The sequence below is a fragment of the Elaeis guineensis genome, chromosome 14, assembly GCF_000442705.2.
Source record: "Elaeis guineensis isolate ETL-2024a chromosome 14, EG11, whole genome shotgun sequence".
In the NCBI taxonomy this organism is placed as follows: domain Eukaryota; kingdom Viridiplantae; phylum Streptophyta; class Magnoliopsida; order Arecales; family Arecaceae; genus Elaeis; species Elaeis guineensis.
Genome location: NC_026006.2, coordinates 68080781 through 68100239, shown reverse-complemented (window position 1 = coordinate 68100239; position 19459 = coordinate 68080781). Strand labels below are relative to the sequence as shown.

The following is a 19459-nucleotide window of genomic DNA, read 5'->3' as shown; positions in this document are numbered from 1 at the left end:
TCCATATGTGCCTGCCTCCTCCCCATCCCCTTTGTGCCTGCGGTTCTCCATATTCTTAGACCCACCACTTCTCCATACCATCATCACACTCACATCACTTCCATTGCTTCTCATCAGGAAGAAATAAGAGCACTAAAATAAAATTATTGGAGATATTTTGAAAATTTAATTTTACATTACCGATAATCTAATTGTCATACCAAACATGTTAATTAAGACTTTTAGCAATTTTACTGCAACATTACCTGTGTGTATCAAATACAGTAAGTAACGTTACTGACAATTTAATGATGGCAATCTATCCTGAAGACAATCAATGTTACCTTCAAGATTGCTTGGCGATGCACCAAATGCAACTTAAAATATTTTGTTCGAAGGCTTGATCAAAATGATTGGATTCGTTGTTATACAGATGATACATACCAAACGAATTAATTATTAAGTAAATTAATATATATATATGTCACGCCCCCGACCCGAGATTTTGAATCGAGGGTCATGGCAACCGCCGCATACTCATAGAAAACTCTTCCCATAAGCATGCAAGGCATCTTATCATACTATCCTAAAACAACAGCGGAATAATTAGTCAATAATTTAAATCCAAAATATAACGATCTAAATTTTTTCTTTAATATCTTAATAAATTCAACAATGATTCATAGGTCTTACACCAAATTCAATAAGACTTTCAACCTAAATAAAAGTATAATGATTCTGCTTCTGATCACTCTTCCATTCATATCTTGTATCATCTTAATTCCTCAATATCTGTAAAAATAGTAAAATAAGAGGTAATGAGCTAGACAGCCCAGTAAGCAACGATCACTTCTCAACAGATTTCATCAGGCATATAAGTAAATAATCATTTATAGAAAATAAGCATATAGAGTTCATCAATTCGAAATCAATTTCAATTATGCAATATAATTCATGTCAAATTCATTTCTTTTTCGAAATTTCAAGTTTCTTTCGGGATTTCAATTTCTTTTGTTCTTCAATTTCTTTTCGTCAACCATGAGCTATGACCACATTATCCCTGTGGCAGGGTCATAATACCGCGTATCTGCTTGCGGTGGGCTGCGAATCATCTGGCAGCCAAGTCCTTTGGAACCGCTGGTCTAACTGGCGGTTTTGTCGCTGGTCTATCTGGCGACATGTCGCTGGTCTTACTGGCGACACAAATCCTCAGGACAGTCAATTGCCAACGTATATGCCCCCGTTGGCGGGGTCCTCAACACAGTCAGGTTGTCAATTCTTATTGTTTCTTATATCATAATTCTTCATAAATCATGTTTCATATTCTAATTTCGATAATAAAACATATAATCATGTAGTATCGAAATCAATCAATATAATGCATCATGAAATCAATATATTCAATCATGCTTCATCATAACATTTCAAATAAGATATTTTCATAACAAAAATACCATTCATCCAATTCATGCATCGTTTCACAAATCATGTCAGAAGAATACACTATAATTTGCCGATGAATCTAGAAAAAGTGAAACATTACTTACCTCGAACGCATTTCCAATAAATCCATAAAATTCTATAAATTTTCTTCCAAAAATTCTGTTCGTAGATCATATCGCGATATCCCATGATCAAACATCCACAATCCTATACAGAATCAATTTGAATAATTAGAAAGAATACGAATTCTATATTTCAACGGTTTAGATTGGGTCCGATCATCTAATTTCATCTAATCAAAATCTAATTAGGACCTAAACGATCCAAAGTTTGACTATCAGATCAAATCGGATTCGAAGTGATAGGACCAAGGTTTCTTCATCGATTTCATAAAATCAAGTGGAGAGAGAAAATCAGAGGAGAGAGAATTCATGAGGTACAATTCGAATTGATCAGGTGACACAATCCAATATTACGATGGGTCCAATATCTCGATTGGTGAAATCAATGTGATCAAATCAAGTCATGGCTAGATCGCAAATCATGGAATGATCAAATCTAAAGATTTATGGTCTGATTAGAGTGGGTGCCAGTACGTTGTCTGACAATCATGGATCAAGGTTCTTCATTAGAATCAGATCAGACTTATTAAAAGAAATTTCTTCATTCACTAATCTTTTTTTAGAGAGAGAATCAATCAAGAGAGAGAATATTTTAGAGAGAGAAAATTCTAGAGAGAGAAAATTCTAGAGAGAGAAAATCCATCTTGAATTCTTCAGACAATATGATTCAACAAATTCTGATTGATCATATCAAATCATGTTAAAATTATCATGTGGATAATTAAATAAGATCATGAGAAATAAAATCTAAAAATACTTGATCTGATCAAAGTGGATGTCGGTGTACCGTCCGACGATCACGGATCAAAAATCCATCACGAGGATCATTTAAATTCATCATCATTCTTCTCAAAATTCTAGAAATCTTAGGAGAGATAATCTAGAGAGAGAATTCTAGAGAGAGAAAGTAGAGAGAGAAAATCCAATTTTAGAGAGAGAAAAATACTAATTCAAGCTGAAGAGAGAGAGGGAAGAGAGAGAAACTCTCTTTCTCATATTTTATTATTTATCTCATTATTTATTAATTAATTTTATTTTTCTCTTTCTTCTTTTCTTTCTTTCTCTCTTCTCTTTTTTTTTTTTTTTTCTTTTTCTTCATGGAAGAGAGAGAAGAGAAAATCCTATTTATTATTATTATATTATTATTATTTTATTTTTTTTTCTTTCTTTTTTTTTTTCTTTTTCTTTTTCCTTTTTCTTTTCTTTTTCTTCTTTTTCTTTTCTTTTTCTTTTCTTTTCCTTCTTCTTCTTCTTCTTTTCTTCCCGGGCTTTCATTGGGCCGAAACAGGGGACCTAGAGGTCCCCGTGCCTTGATCGGCCGATCACGTCCATCTCATGGCCGGAGGTGGCCGGCGGCAACGGCCGACTCTCCCGGGTTCGGAGAGACCAGGGCCGGCGGTCGGCGTGACCGTCGGCGCCGGAAAATTAGAGGAAAGAGGCGGCGAACAGGGGGTTTCTTTCTCCAACTAAATCCGGCGACACCCGTCGCCGGCCATCGTGCACACAGGCACGGGAAAGAAGGGAGAGAAGAGAGGGAGAGGAGGGAGACCTTACCACAACCTCCGGTGACCCCCACCGGCGAGAAATCGCGGCGAACACGGGTCGAGGAGTCACGGCTTCAAACGGGAAAATCGGAGAAAAATCTCCGGCAATCGACGGCGACGGAAGGGTCTACCCATAGAGGAGAGGGGAAGGGTTCTTATAGAGCTCGTCCTAGGGTCTTTCAATGGCCCTAGGACTCCGATTCTTGATCGGAGAAGAGGAAGACTCCGATCGGGAGTCTTCCTGCTCTGTTTTCTTTTTTTTTTTTTTTTGTTTAATGGGCTTTAGTGGGCTTGGTTTGGGCTATAACATTCTTCACCCCTAAAAAGAAATTTCGTCCTCGAAATTTTCATACCTGTAGTCTCGAAGAGCTGGGGATATTTTTGCTTGAGTCTTCATAGTTTCTTACTTGAATCTCATCCTCAAATATTTCAAAATTCTAATTCTTAATACAAATTCATTCTTAAATCATTTCATAAGGAAAAAGTCAATACATTAATATCAATCTGATACGGAACTATTCATTTTCTTATTCATCAAGATCAACATCTCAAAGATTTTCAATATTTCAAGATTTCAAAATTATGATCTCATTTCCTGTAAAAATTAATATTCAATATCTCATGACTCAAATTAAAATCAAATCTATCTCTTGTGAATAGAAAATGATCAATGTCTCTATTCTTGCATAAGAACTTCATTCATCATTAAGTCATTTCATAAAGATCAATATCACCATTGTTGATTGAAATCAATATCACTATTTTCTAGTCATTGAAGTTCTCTTACTCAAACCCTCAAACTCTTAAATATTCTAATTCTTGAAGCAAATTTTATCATTAAGTCATTCCATAATAAAAATCAATAACTCAAAAATTGATCTAAATCAAAACTATATTTTTCTTATAATCAAAATCAATGTCTCTATTCTAAGTAAGTATATCAATTTTCTTTATCTAAACATTAACAACTCTTAATTAATCGATTCATTATCAAATTATGAATAACTCCATTCTATCTTTTGTAGAACAATCGTCAATATCAACAGATAACCTCAATCTTTTTCATTCAGTCTGAGAAATAATAATAATCAAAAGAGTTCTAACTTCAAATTTCATTATACCCTGGAGATAATTATTTGAGTATACTAATCTAAGATCAAAATCATCATTCGATAAACAATCTCAAATTCTTCTTAATAAATAAAGAATTATAAAATTTATTTCTAGAATAGAGAAAATTTATCTCTAAATATTCTAAATCTAAAATCAAAAATCAAAGGTCCACTCATCCTAGAATTAGGATGCTAATTATTTTTGTAGCATAGTAGGTGGAAGCACTACTTTTAAAAGTCACATTAGGATATCTAAATTTTTTTTTTTTATATCAAACTATATCATTTATTATAATTCTTTGACTCAGAGAATCAACATTCCTGACTTACTCAAAGTAGTTCAGATTACCATGCTTCCGCTGCGCACTCTGATCTAACAATCAAAATTTCTTAGGTTCACCAAAAAAAATTGGATCAAATTATTTCTTTATCCTAAAATTTCAAATTTTAATTGAAATCAAAGATTAACTTTCGATTCTCATTCATATCTTTACTGATGTACAATAATCTTGATTAACCCTTAGTCCAATATCATATTTAAACCATCATATAGATTTACTATAATCAATATGAATCAAATCTCAATTCTCATATCAATTCAATTCGATAATTTTCAAACCAAAAAATCTTTATAAGTCAAATCAACGAGAAAATTCTTCGATGCTCCATCAAATTTGGACATAATCTGAATATATATGAATTTCAAATTATTAATATTTTCTTTTCTAAAATTTTTATCATCAGGATCTTCAATATCTATCAAATATCCTTTCATAATAATCATACAAGCTTCAAAAATCAAATCTCTATTTAATAATAGATTCAATTAGGGACCTCGTTAACAAAAGCAAAGGAACTCCATATCAATTCCTAAATCCCAATTTTCTAAATTGTAAATTCACATGGATCTCTTAATCTGAGATAAATATAAATCAGATCTTTTATCTTAATCTGAAGATATCAATTTTTCATTAACAACCTCAACAATAATATCAGAAAATCTCTTGATCAACTTAGATACGAAGTCTTTAAATTAAAATTTCATACACATCATGTAGTCTCCAATAGACATAATAAAATCCATTATTTAGATCTAAGGATGATGATTAAAGCTTCCAGTATGATAAATATTCTACAACCTCATAATCGATTTCATCAATAAGAAATAGGTTTCTTTGCAATATCCTCAAATATACATTCATCCCAATATGCCACTTTATATATAATCCACGTATCAAATTCAATTTCGATAAATATTCCAATCAAGCATCATAAAAAAAAAACTTTCTTAGCCCATTCTGGAATAACATTTTATCGTCAAGTCTTTATCTTGCTAATAATAGTCAACTTCTCAACTAGAAGTAATATCATAGTATTATTCTCACATCGAATTTGAACTTACGATTCACTTGAATAATCAATGATCAATTTAATAACCATAATGCACAATACAATTTTATATCAATCCTTTTGTGATTACTTTCGATCAAGATCTAACTAATCATATCATGATCAATAGATCATCCATCATATTTCAAATTCTATATGTTATAATCTATTGTGATCCTTTCAAACAAAATCTCAATATTTAATCAAAATTTATAAATATTTCTCCAACTACAATCATCAAAGATCTACACTATAATGTCCCTGGTGTCTATCCACTTACACCCATTCTATATCTGATTCTATGTTTCATAATTCATCCACTTATGCTCTGATACCATATTAATTGTCACGCCCCCGACCCGAGATTTTGAATCGAGGGTCATGGCAACCGCCGCATACTCATAGAAAACTCTTCCCATAAGCATGCAAGGCATCTTATCATACTATCCTAAAACAACAGCGGAATAATTAGTCAATAATTTAAATCCAAAATATAACGATCTAAATTTTTTCTTTAATATCTTAATAAATTCAACAATGATTCATAGGTCTTACACCAAATTCAATAAGACTTTCAACCTAAATAAAAGTATAATGATTCTGCTTCTGATCACTCTTCCATTCATATCTTGTATCATCTTAATTCCTCAATATCTGTAAAAACAGTAAAATAAGAGGTAATGAGCTAGACAGCCCAGTAAGCAACGATCACTTCTCAACAGATTTCATCAGGCATATAAGTAAATAATCATTTATAGAAAATAAGCATATAGAGTTCATCAATTCGAAATCAATTTCAATTATGCAATATAATTCATGTCAAATTCATTTCTTTTTCGAAATTTCAAGTTTCTTTCGGGATTTCAATTTCTTTTGTTCTTCAATTTCTTTTCGTCAACCATGAGCTATGACCACATTATCCCTGTGGCAGGGTCATAATACCGCGTATCTGCTTGCGGTGGGCTGCGAATCATCTGGCAGCCAAGTCCTTTGGAACCGCTGGTCTAACTGGCGGTTTTGTCGCTGGTCTATCTGGCGACATGTCGCTGGTCTTACTGGCGACACAAATCCTCAGGACAGTCAATTGCCAACGTATATGCCCCCGTTGGCGGGGTCCTCAACACAGTCAGGTTGTCAATTCTTATTGTTTCTTATATCATAATTCTTCATAAATCATGTTTCATATTCTAATTTCGATAATAAAACATATAATCATGTAGTATCGAAATCAATCAATATAATGCATCATGAAATCAATATATTCAATCATGCTTCATCATAACATTTCAAATAAGATATTTTCATAACAAAAATACCATTCATCCAATTCATGCATCGTTTCACAAATCATGTCAGAAGAATACACTATAATTTGCCGATGAATCTAGAAAAGGTGAAACATTACTTACCTCGAACGCATTTCCAATAAATCCATAAAATTCTATAAATTTTCTTCCAAAAATTCTGTTCGTAGATCATATCGCGATATCCCATGATCAAACATCCACAATCCTATACAGAATCAATTTGAATAATTAGAAAGAATACGAATTCTATATTTCAACGGTTTAGATTGGGTCCGATCATCTAATTTCATCTAATCAAAATCTAATTAGGACCTAAACGATCCAAAGTTTGACTATCAGATCAAATCGGATTCGAAGTGATAGGACCAAGGTTTCTTCATCGATTTCATAAAATCAAGTGGAGAGAGAAAATCAGAGGAGAGAGAATTCATGAGGTACAATTCGAATTGATCAGGTGACACAATCCAATATTACGATGGGTCCAATATCTCGATTGGTGAAATCAATGTGATCAAATCAAGTCATGGCTAGATCGCAAATCATGGAATGATCAAATCTAAAGATTTATGATCTGATTAGAGTGGGTGCCAGTACGTTGTCTGACAATCATGGATCAAGGTTCTTCATTAGAATCAGATCAGACTTATTAAAAGAAATTTCTTCATTCACTAACCTTTTTTTAGAGAGAGAATCAATCAAGAGAGAGAATATTTTAGAGAGAGAAAATTCTAGAGAGAGAAAATTCTAGAGAGAGAAAATCCATCTTGAATTCTTCAGACAATATGATTCAACAAATTCTGATTGATCATATCAAATCATGTTAAAATTATCATGTGGATAATTAAATAAGATCATGAGAAATAAAATCTAAAAATACTTGATCTGATCAAAGTGGATGTCGGTGTACCGTCCGACGATCACGGATCAAAAATCCATCACGAGGATCATTTAAATTCATCATCATTCTTCTCAAAATTCTAGAAATCTTAGGAGAGATAATCTAGAGAGAGAATTCTAGAGAGAGAAAGTAGAGAGAGAAAATCCAATTTTAGAGAGAGAAAAATACTAATTCAAGCTGAAGAGAGAGAGGGAAGAGAGAGAAACTCTCTTTCTCATATTTTATTATTTATCTCATTATTTATTAATTAATTTTATTTTTCTCTTTCTTCTTTTCTTTCTTTCTCTCTTCTCTTTTTTTTTTTTTTTTCTTTTTCTTCATGGAAGAGAGAGAAGAGAAAATCCTATTTATTATTATTATATTATTATTATTTTATTTTTTTTTCTTTCTTTTTTTTTTTTCTTTTCTTTTTCCTTTTTCTTTTCTTTTTCTTCTTTTTCTTTTCTTTTTCTTTTCTTTTCCTTCTTCTTCTTCTTCTTTTCTTCCCGGGCTTTCATTGGGCCGAAACAGGGGACCTAGAGGTCCCCGTGCCTTGATCGGCCGATCACGTCCATCTCATGGCCGGAGGTGGCCGGCGGCAACGGCCGACTCTCCCGGGTTCGGAGAGACCAGGGCCGGCGGTCGGCGTGACCGTCGGCGCCGGAAAATTAGAGGAAAGAGGCGGCGAACAGGGGGTTTCTTTCTCCAACTAAATCCGGCGACACCCGTCGCCGGCCATCGTGCACACAGGCACGGGAAAGAAGGGAGAGAAGAGAGGGAGAGGAGGGAGACCTTACCACAACCTCCGGTGACCCCCACCGGCGAGAAATCGCGGCGAACACGGGTCGAGGAGTCACGGCTTCAAACGGGAAAATCGGAGAAAAATCTCCGGCAATCGACGGCGACGGAAGGGTCTACCCATAGAGGAGAGGGGAAGGGTTCTTATAGAGCTCGTCCTAGGGTCTTTCAATGGCCCTAGGACTCCGATTCTTGATCGGAGAAGAGGAAGACTCCGATCGGGAGTCTTCCTGCTCTGTTTTCTTTTTTTTTTTTTTTTTGTTTAATGGGCTTTAGTGGGCTTGGTTTGGGCTATAACAATATATATCTAAATAAATCTATATATAGTTTTTAAAATATAATATTTATTGATATACAATATTAGATTGGATGATATACGGTTAGCAAATTAATCATCGAGCAATCTAATACATATTTTCAAACAAAACGATATAGTTTATGAAACATCGTATCTATCGAATGATACACACTTATCAATTTTTTGATATATATCACAAATTTATTTGATATACATCCAGTAATAATTCAATATATATAATCAGATAAAAAATATATTTTGAAAACTATATATAAATATACTTTGAGATATATATTGGATTACCATTAAATATATGTCAAAGAAGCAAATGATATATTTTTAAAAAGTCAACGGATGTGCATCACTTTGTTATATAATATATATTAATAAATATTATATTTTAAAAATTATCAATCAATTTATTTGAAAATATGTATTGTATCGTTAGACATCTAATTTATTAATTATTATTATTTAGATATATACTATATATTGATCGATAAATAATATATTTTATAAATTATATATTAATTTATTTGAATATATATATTGGCTTGCTGCATGATTAAGTTGTTTGGGATGGGTTGTCCCAAAGCTTTAAAACAAGGTCAGAAGCTGGCCAAGCCAAATCAAAGGGAATGACACTCTGTTACGTGCAACCAAAATTCTATTTTCTGAAATTTGTGGGGTGGAGAATTTTTTGATGTTTAAGTTAGTTAGGACTTTAGAAACAATCAAAAAGACGAAGAATTTACTATTAATTAAAATTTATTTGAAGGACGTTTTTTTTTTTTTTTTTTTTTTTTATATATATAAAGAGATCGTCGATGAGTTTTCAGGATTTACCCATGGCGTTTAGTAACAGGGCCGATATTATGTGCGCTCATATCATGCACAATCATTATGGGTGGCCGTTCGCATGTGGGGTGGAATTATTGGCCCACATGCGCTTAAGCAGGGGAACAATCTAAATTGCATGGTGTCTAGCAGGATCAAGTCTCTCTCAAAATGAGAGTCGTTAGTGAGTTACTGAGGTGTCTCCTCAAGTTACAGGTGGGGTCGAGAAATTACTTATAATCATTTTAATAATATATATTATCTCATAATATAATATATATCGATAAAAAATATTTTAAAAATAAAAATATATCATATTCGATTTTCTTTTTTTTGACCATAGAACCGATGATTATATCAGCAGAAAAATTTTTACCCTTCTAACTTTGATTTTATCATGGGCATCAAAAAAAAAAAATGATAAAATAAAAAGATCATCCCGTATTTTTTTTACGGAACTTCATATATATTTTTTATTTTATAAATAGGTGAAATCTAGTCTCTACGAGTAGGTAGTCGTTAAGTTAGACATAAATAAATAAAAATCGATGCACCTTTTTGGTTATGATATGATAAAATAAATAAGCTAAGTTGAATTAGGCCCCGTCCCCGAAGGGAGAACCGAGCCTGCGGTTTGGAGATAGGTTCAGTCATGTATGTCGATTTTATGGGATTTTTTATATTTTGATTTCGTGTGCATCCGCTTATATCAAAAAAAAAAAAAAAGAAAAAAAAAAGGGGCAACCAGGCCGAATCCTCTGAACCAAGGAGAACCGGGCCGAATCCTCTGAACCCAGCCGCGGTTGCAGAGCGTGCTCTCTGAAGCCGGCGGAGAGGCGAGAGGCTACTCCGGAAGCAAAGTTGACGGTTCCCGCGTTCTGAAACGAAAAATTCTTTCCCGGGCAATTGCTAATGGCCGCCCAAACCCACTATTAGGGTTTCTTTGCCTCCACATCTCCTGCCCCCCCCCCCCTCTCTCCCCCCACTTGATTCGCCGGGATTTAGCAAGAAACCCTCCTTCTCTCCACACCCAAGCCAATGGCAGGGCAATCCAACCCAGATCTCTCCGTCTTCTCGGCTCCGGAGGCACGCAATCTCTTCCATAGATTTCAATCTCATCACTAGTTCCTAATTTTTAGCATCGTGTTCCATCTGTATCATATATAGTTCCCAAGATCAATAATTCTCTTCATCAAAAAAAGTAATTCCTCCTATTCCCCCTTTGCAGGTGGAGTTTCTCGCAGAAGATGAGATGGTGGAGATCGTCCCTAACATCAGAATGGAAGCTCTGAACATGATCTGTGTAATTCCATCTCGTCCTTTATGCTCATATAAACATATAATTTTTTTCCCCGATGAGTTTTGATAACCTGTCGAAAAAAAAATATAGAAGGGTCAAGATTTTCGATGTCAGAACCTTGTTTAAGACATCCAGCATTTGATTAGAGATTGATCTGGATCTATGAGGTACCTGATCTGATACTAGCGGGTTAATGTGCCATCAGGGTGATTTCGGCCCATTTTTCCCACAAATTGCTAGCAAAGTGCCACTATGGCTTGCCGTTGCTCTGAAGAAACGTGGCAAGTGCACCATTCGCACACCGGAATGGATGTCAGTTGGTGAGATCTTAATGTCTTTTCCTCGCTCAAATCCTCATGTCCAGCTAGGTTTCCTGAAATGTGCTCATTTCTACGTTCGGTCTCTTTTCTTTTCTTAACCGTGTCCTCGTTTAATGTGTTTTACTGCTGATGATGAAGGGTAAAATACCATTTAGATTATTGGAGGTAGTTAATTGATCGCTGCTTCTTCTGCCAGAGAGGTTGACACAGGTGCTGGAGGCCGAACGAGAGTCCTCTAGGGAATTTCAGCCACTGCCATTCCATTATGTAGAAATCTCGAGACTTCTATTTGACCAGTATGTAGTTCAGACTTTGTTTTCTTCCGTAGTCTTTTTGTTTTATCTACCATTTAAGGGATGCTGAACTTACAAGACATCATTTCCAGTGCTCATGATGACATCCCGGATTTATATATGGTGAGTTTTGAAACATGCTCAGGCATGTCATCTACATTTTTTTAAAAAAAAATTTATTACCATTTCTTTAATCGACAGAGTTATAATGTAACAGGTAAGATCTTTGATTGAGGATATAAGAGATGTGAGGTTTCACAAGGTCGAGACTGGTCTAGAGACAATATCTGGTCGCACACATGCAGTGAAGGTATATTTATGCGACTTAACTTTTATCATATACCATGTGTCAAGCTAATAGATCTTTTCTTTTCGCTTTGCCTCATAAAACCCCATTGGAAAGTGTAAATTGTTGTGCCGAGTTTCTTCACGTTAATAATTATTTGTAAGTTTAGTTTCTTAAGTCAAGTTCTTATTTAGAACCTTTCTTAAGTTTGCAATGATCATGAAGAAACTGCAAGCCTATCATGAACATTGAACTTCCCAGTTTAAAATATTGTTCATACTTTTGATAAAGGCTGATAAAAGTAATTGTTGCTCGTGTGAAGTTGCTTGTCACACAATGAGAATTATTTGGTTATTGCAGCTCAAAAATCTTTCTGCCATGGAAGTGAATATAGTGCGTCCATTCATGGTTAGAGCCTTGCAAGCTTTTTATAGGCATGATAGCCCACAAATGATTCAGCAACCACGGACAATGGGGGGCAGTCGACCACAGGCGGTAGATCGTGGCCCACGAGTAAGTTGGCTCGCCTCCTCTGAAGTAGTTAGTTATTCATGAGCAAAAGACCCCTGTGATGTGTGGGAGGTCATAAGTATATATGTCAGATATGATTTAATTGCATTGCCTGCACCTGAGTGAGCTGAACCTTTGCCTAATATTGATATCAATTATAAGAATATTTTTACAGCCATATTCATCATATAGGATTAATGGATTGTTTTTGCTTGATGAATAATCATGGCAATATACCAGTCTAACTGTATGATGTATGCTAACACTTGTGGCCACTCTATTGTAAGAAGGCTGCTTAAAATTCCTTCTAACATCCTTTCATAAAGCACGTATCTTCACAATTTAATGAGCAAGAGATGTGCGATCTCCTCCTTCAGGTTTTGCAACTTGTTGATGATTGTACTCTTCAACTTCATCATGCAATTAAAATTGTATTATTACATAAAACATGAAGCTGCAGATCTAGCCTTGACCTTTTCTATTTATTTCTTTTCAATCATTGTACCTCATTATGTAATAAGAAAAAGGATTTAGCCATCCATTTGGGAGTATTGGACTAATAGATAATGGCATCTATCAAATTTACCATAAAAATCTTAGATCAATGTTTCAAGGGTGCAATTTTCTCATTGTTATCAGATCCCCATCAAAATTGTTATCGACCTTAATTTATGATGGGTATAACAACAGGTATTTCCATCAAACTGTCTAGACTGTGATTATACAAGAGTAAAATAGTGATGATTACAATGAATGTTATTTGCTCCTGTAACAAAACAATAATGGTCAAATAACAGGAGAAGGATACCATAATTTGCTTAGATCATTGTAGGCTTAAACAAAAAAATATTTTTAAATGTTACTAAATAAAATTTATTTTTCTAGTTGAAACAAAATGTTGAAGTTAAAAATTATTATCTTATAGAGTTAATGGATGCTAGATAATAACTATTGTTCTCGTTTTTGCCCCATACAATGAAATAACAATCAATGAAAAGTAAACTATTACTTAGTTTACTTATTATTAACATATATAACTAGGACCCCCTCAGCAACCATTATAATGGCTGAACCTAAACATGATTGGTCCAACCTGTTTGCTGAGTTGGGTTTTTCAATAATAACTTTGCAACAGCAAAGCTTCAACTTGACCTAACACAGTCATTTAGTTGCAACCTGACCCAACCTATCATCAACTGCACTGTTGCATGCCTTGCGCTTGCTTATTAGTCCAGCATGATAAGGGCAAAGTGGTATCACTCTATTGTATAATATGTAGCTGAGGTTGGAGAAGGATACACTGCAACTTTTATATGGACAATAGATTTGGCTATCTAGAAACAGTGGTATCACTCTGTGGCTGTTAGTATTAAATTTCAGGAACAGCATCGCTGTAGCTGCATGTGGAAAACTGCCCCAAGTTTCTGATCAGTGACCTTACCTTGCTCTCTATTATGTTGTAAAGTTACTCTGCTGATACCAGGATTCTATTTTGAACTCTCTGTATTCTAAAATTTAATTTAGTAACATTGGTTTTTCCATGAATCCACCAAGTTACCTTCACCTGATGATTTCTTTTCTCCCCTTGTCAGATTTCTGCTCACATTATGGTGCCTTTTAAGTGATTTTTGACATTAAGGGTTGTGATCATTTTATGTGCCCTTATAGAAGTTTTGACCCGAACTCCATTTCAATAAACTAGTTATGAATTAGAAAGAAAGGTTTTTGGCAGAACCCTAACCCTAGCTGCAGAGTTATCATTGCTGTGGATCCCTATTACTCGATGACATCGTCGTTGCAGAGTTATTGGTATCATCATAGAGCATCGAGAGAGAGGGGAGAGGAGGAGAGACACCTGGGGCCCGCGGGGGGGGGGTGGGGTCGTCTTCCGGTTTGGTAATTCTCCGAAGTGACCAGTTTAGGATGGTTCCATTGGTCCTGTTTTGATACACTTAAGCTAGTTGTAAGGGACAGTAATTCCGATGCATTTGAATCTTGCTGTTCCATCCCCTTTGATTGATGGATATTTATACGTTGAAACGCATTGAAAAGCTGAAGCATGAGATCACTGCTGAAGGGTCCCTCAAGCTGCTATTTTGCAATATTTTTTATGGGGTGATTGGATATCTCCTTTGTATAACTGGCAGGCTTGTAATATCTTACTTTTACATTGCATATATTCTGTTCAACTTTGTGAACTTGCTATACTACTAGTGCTTACCATTTTCTTTCGTTGTGAAATTGTATACTGGAAGCATGTGGAAAGGGTCATGCTCACCCACCAAAATAATTGGCAATCACTAGTATGGGGTGGAGATCATCGATTTTTTTTCTTAACATATTTTTTCTGCTTTTCAGCGAGATCTTCGACCTAGGTAGATTTGCAAGCTTTGCAAGTTTTCCTATGACCAGTGATAGGCTTCCATGCAGCTGAGCATCTTTATCAAGAAAATAGAATGCACATACATCAATTGGAGAAGGTAATTGTTATTCACTCTGCTTCTCATGAAAATATGTGTATTTTATCCACATGTATTGTAATATAAATGATTTTTGTCATAAATCTTTCTCGGATGAAGAATTCTCAGGTATCAGTTTCAGTTAACCGTCTGTTTATTTGATACAATAATTTCTTCTTTATAATTTGTTTATATTAGAGGGGCTTTCAGTATATTAGTCTTTCAGGAATTCATTAATAAAGTTATTCATTAGAGCTTAAATGTTTAAGACCAGCATACTGCGGAAAGCTACCTATGTAATCAACTTAATCTTGTTGCTGTAGCTATTGTAGTGCTTTGATTTTGGCTTAGCAATCTTTTCTACTACCTTGCAGTTTATTTCCCTTGGACTTATCAAAGCTATCAAGAACTTATTCACTGTGTTGGCCTTATTGAACTTTAAAATGCAAACAGTTTTTGTCTTGCACTTTTGAAATTATACTTGATATTTTGTTGCACTTTGTCAACCTTTCTTGTTCTTTTTTTGGGGTGTGCATCAGTATCATTTCATAGATGGAATGTGATTTGTAAATTTGATGTTCAAGTATAATCTTCTTCATGCCGAGATCTTTATAGGCTGTACTGATCATCTATTTTTTTTTTTAGATTCATGTTAATACTAACCAAAATCAAATTCTGGTCATTTTTTATCTTATTAGTTGCAAACTGGAACAGAAATTTCCCTTGTTAAAAGATTATCATCAACGGCCAATTGAACTCCATATGTAGACCATGAGGCCGGTATTGTAATTGGATTGTCTCAGATAATAAGCTTAATGAGGCTTCACTCTCAGGCCTAAAGCATTGAACAATGTTCAGCAGAGCTGTGTGTTCTATTTGGAGATTTCTAAAACAATGTAGACTACAGAACCGTACAAGTACAGCTAGCTTTTTTGTTGTTCTGGCCCAGCAGCAGCACTATATATTTTTATATATAACTATCCGGTAATTGCCGATATTTAAACTCTATAGTGTATCCGCCATATGGAATCCTATAGATGTTTGGAAGCAGGCAGCAATGATATTGGCATGGGCCACTTCGTAATTATGTGAATTTTTTTCTTGCTTTCTGTTTTATTTTAATTTTTAGGGCCTGTTTGGGATATCTAGTAGGATCTGGCTGGATTTCCTATAGGAATCGGGTCTGTTGGCTTGTCCATTCTAATCTTAGCCTAAATCCTATATGCGGGTATGCTGACCTGCAGGAAGAAAGAAAAGATCTTCATGGGTTTTTTTCCTCCCGTGGGATTTGAGCTGGGAAGGTATTGGATTAATATGGGCCTATGCAAATAGGCTGCCCATCCCATGAATCCAATGGGAAATCCAGCCCAATCCTGCTGGAATTCCCAAGTAAGCCCTTAGGGCCTGTTTGGAAACAATGGGAATGGCCCGAATTCTGTAGGGTATCTGGATCCTAGGGGTAAAAAAAATATGACCATTCCTTTCCTCTGGCCAGCTAGACCGCATGATAATAGAACAGTGGGAAGTGGTGGACCTTGTAAGGAAAAAGAACTCTTTGGAAGGTCAATTTTTTTCCCTGTGATCATCAGGCTCTCCCTCCATGCCTCCTTCTGGTTTGCAATAGATCTTCAAGATCCTGTAGGATGTTCATTAGCAACAAAGGCATGCCTACCTTCCGCCATCTCCTAACTCCCCTTGCCACCTCCATCTAGGTGAATCTTCTCCTACATACTTGGCAATCTTCGGTGGCTTTCTGAGTTGTACCTTCTCCATGCGATGATCAAAGGCTATTCATCCAATGGGTTGAACCAGGAAGCCATAGAATTGTTCCTCTGAAAGAGGAGAGAAGGGATCGAACCTGATTCCTATACTTTCTCATGCGCTTTGAAGGCATGTGCTTCTTTGCCGGACCTTTACCAAGGTAAGGAGGTGCACAAATTGGCAGTGGAGAGTGGGTTTGAATCGGATGTTTTGGTTTCTAATTCATTGATTTCTATGTATGCAAAGTATGGGAGCCTAGATAGTGGTGTTGGTGTTTTTTTGATAGAATGCCCCAACGAGACAGTGTCATGGAGTTCCTGATACAATATAAAAGCATTACTAGGATCTTTATCTCTCTTGGTGTTTACTCTATATACAACTTTCTTGTGGTTTGAGCGATGTTTGGAGTCTATAGTTGCTGGAATGCTTGCGACATGCTAGCTAGAGAGACAATCTGATTCTATACTATTGAATTGGTTGCACATGTACTTCATGCCTATGGTTGAACTCCTATATTGGCATAATATTTTACTCTAACGGGTAATGTGGCTCCGGTCAACTTGATGGTGACATGAGAACGAGCTTCCTTCCTTTTTCGACTTATTATCATGAGGTTAAAAAAATGAAATGACAATTTCTTAGCTTAGTGGAGGGTACTTTAAGAATAGAACTCGAAAGACCATAAAAGAATATTTTAAAATTCAAAGACCTTTTCTGATTAAGTCAACTAATTGTAAGGACTTTCCAATAATAAGCAAATTAAATTTAAGTTCCAACTCATATCTTTCTCCCATATAAGTCATGCCATAATTTTTCTCCTTAAAACCATGTCAAATCGAGTCATCTACCTATTTATTGGAAATGTTGAGAAGGGTAAAATAAGGGGTAGAGAGAGGAGGGGGAAGAGGAAGGAGGGGGAGGAAATTCTAATTTGTTATCCATAGGATAGGATGGGATTTTTCTCCCATATAAGATCTCATGTATAATCCTATAGGATTAAAACCCATATCTTTTTTTTTTTTTTTGGATGTAGAAAAACCCCCACATCCCATCATGACTTTTATCCTAATGTTATAAATCCTAGGCATCCAAACAGGCCCTTAGTAGTATGACAGTGAAGATTCTTAAATTAAGAACGGAAATTTCATGTCACTGAATATAATTTGAACATATATATATATATATATATATATATATATATATGGATCATTTGTGGCCGCCTAGAAGCTCAACTTCTACTTGTTTCATGTTTGACAGATCAAGTTTATCATAAGCAAGCAGAATTTGCCTTAGTCTGCTTGCTCAACAGGGATAAAGAAGATAATTCCATCACCTGAGATCTAACTCCAAAAGGATGATTCGCTTTGTTGAAAGAGTTCATGACTTTTGCATGTGTTTCCATTTTTCATTCATTAAAGCTGTTTGTCCATTTCTATACTAGACTTGCCAATTGTAATCACAACTTTGAAACAGTAATCTGTCCTCACTCGTGTCTAAATCAAAAGGGTCATGGGAGTAGAGTGCCCTCAGTATCATTACTGATTTTTCCAGTTCACATGAGGAACACGTTGCCATGTAACATGCCTGATGTTTCATCTCTACCTGTCAAATGTTTTTAAATGGCCTTGGATTCCCAGATTGATTGTGCTCCTTGAATAGATTAAATCATAAGATACTGATGCCTGTGGTTGTTTGTTTTCTCTATTTTTTTTCTCTTTGGACTCTTTCTGGCTTCCTGTGTCTAGTCTACACTGGACGTGGCATTTTATAATGGGACTACATTTTTCTTTATCTTTGGTTTTCAACAAGGCATTAAAAAGGCACTGCTACTTGACTTTATTTATTGTAGCATGTGAAATGGGAACTTATACTCTTATGCAAAGGATATTTATGAGAACAAAAACCATGTATTCTGTACAAATTCCATGGATGAGCCTGTGATAGCCACAAATGCAGTGCATGTATTGTTTTATGCACACTGAATAATTTTAATGGCAATTGCCTGTGAATAGATCGGTTCAAGAGATCACACAGACACAGAGTAGGTACCTGGTGGTTGATGGGACTCTAGGTTCCTAGAACTATATTATGTGCATGAAATTGCTGCAGTTTTGTAGGTGGGTGAGTTCATTGCAGATCTGAATTATAAATTAGAGGTTCAGTTGACTCCAAGAAGATTTTGCAGGGAGATCTTCTGAATTATTTAGTTCCTTAGCTGTCAACGATTAGCACATGGGAGAAAGGTTGTCATATACCTCGATCTTTACAAATGACTCCAAGGCTAGAATAAGAGAGTCCGAAGAGTCAGCATCCCTCTCTTTAGTCATTATGCTCAGAGATGAAGTCGCAAATTGAGCATCGTGAAAGGATTCATGTGTTGCTAACTTAGAATTGTCCTTCAAATTGTCCTGTTCCTGGAATTTTATGCAATTATCTGCAATTCCGTGATTAGAGCAACAACCAGGGAGAAGCTGATAGACACTATATTGTTCATTGATTTTCGGGTTGTTTTGTACCAATTAATCAGAAACTTTTAGAGCGATGGTGTTTCTACTTTTTGCGGTTTGTGCTCTTTGGAACGTGTGGAGTACATATCACTGGGTCACTTGGGCAAGCTTTAGATGGCTCGATCTTAATCTTGTGGGAATCCACTGAGCTAAGGTTTGGTCCAATCCAATTCTCTTGGTTAAACGGTGTAAAATTGTCCAGGTCTCTACTGCCAAAATGAATTTAGATTCTTTTGGCTCTGAGCTACTTGTTTTCCACTGGAATATTTTAGGTTTGGGTCACTTGTTTAGTTCAATCAATTTGGAACCTGCTGCTT

At 35.3% G+C, this 19459-nt stretch overlaps 1 protein-coding gene across 4 annotated transcripts; it reads left to right on the top strand.

Annotated features, from left to right (window-relative positions):
• Positions 1–10450: 10450 nt before the first annotated feature.
• LOC105056935 (DNA replication complex GINS protein PSF2) lies at positions 10451–18271 on the top strand. 4 transcript variants are annotated; one of them, XR_002166020.3, is made up of 9 exons: positions 10451–10792; positions 10935–11009; positions 11212–11326; positions 11523–11622; positions 11712–11742; positions 11837–11929; positions 12266–12418; positions 14774–14895; positions 17893–18271. XR_002166020.3 is itself a non-coding variant. In XM_010939317.4 (8 exons), the coding sequence occupies exons 1-8, from the start codon at positions 10745–10747 to the stop codon at positions 14792–14794; spliced, it is 636 nt and encodes a 211-aa protein (XP_010937619.1). In that variant the 5' UTR covers positions 10451–10744; the 3' UTR covers positions 14795–15084. The 4 variants fall into 4 exon arrangements, 1 of the variants encoding a protein (XP_010937619.1); XR_012136935.1 differs by lacking the exon at positions 17893–18271 and adding an exon at positions 15573–17512; XR_012136934.1 differs by lacking the exon at positions 17893–18271 and adding an exon at positions 15249–15498.
• The last annotated feature ends 1188 nt before the right edge of the window (positions 18272–19459 follow it).

Excerpts from the sequence above, each read along its gene's own strand:
- LOC105056935 (XM_010939317.4), top strand. The coding sequence starts at position 10,745 with ATGGCAGGGCAATCCAACCCAGATCTCTCCGTCTTCTCGGCTCCGGAG. Across the intron at positions 11,327-11,522 it reads ACCGGAATGGATGTCAGTTG|AGAGGTTGACACAGGTGCTG; the intron begins GTGAGATCTTAA and ends TTCTTCTGCCAG. Across the intron at positions 11,623-11,711 it reads TCGAGACTTCTATTTGACCA|TGCTCATGATGACATCCCGG; the intron begins GTATGTAGTTCA and ends CATCATTTCCAG.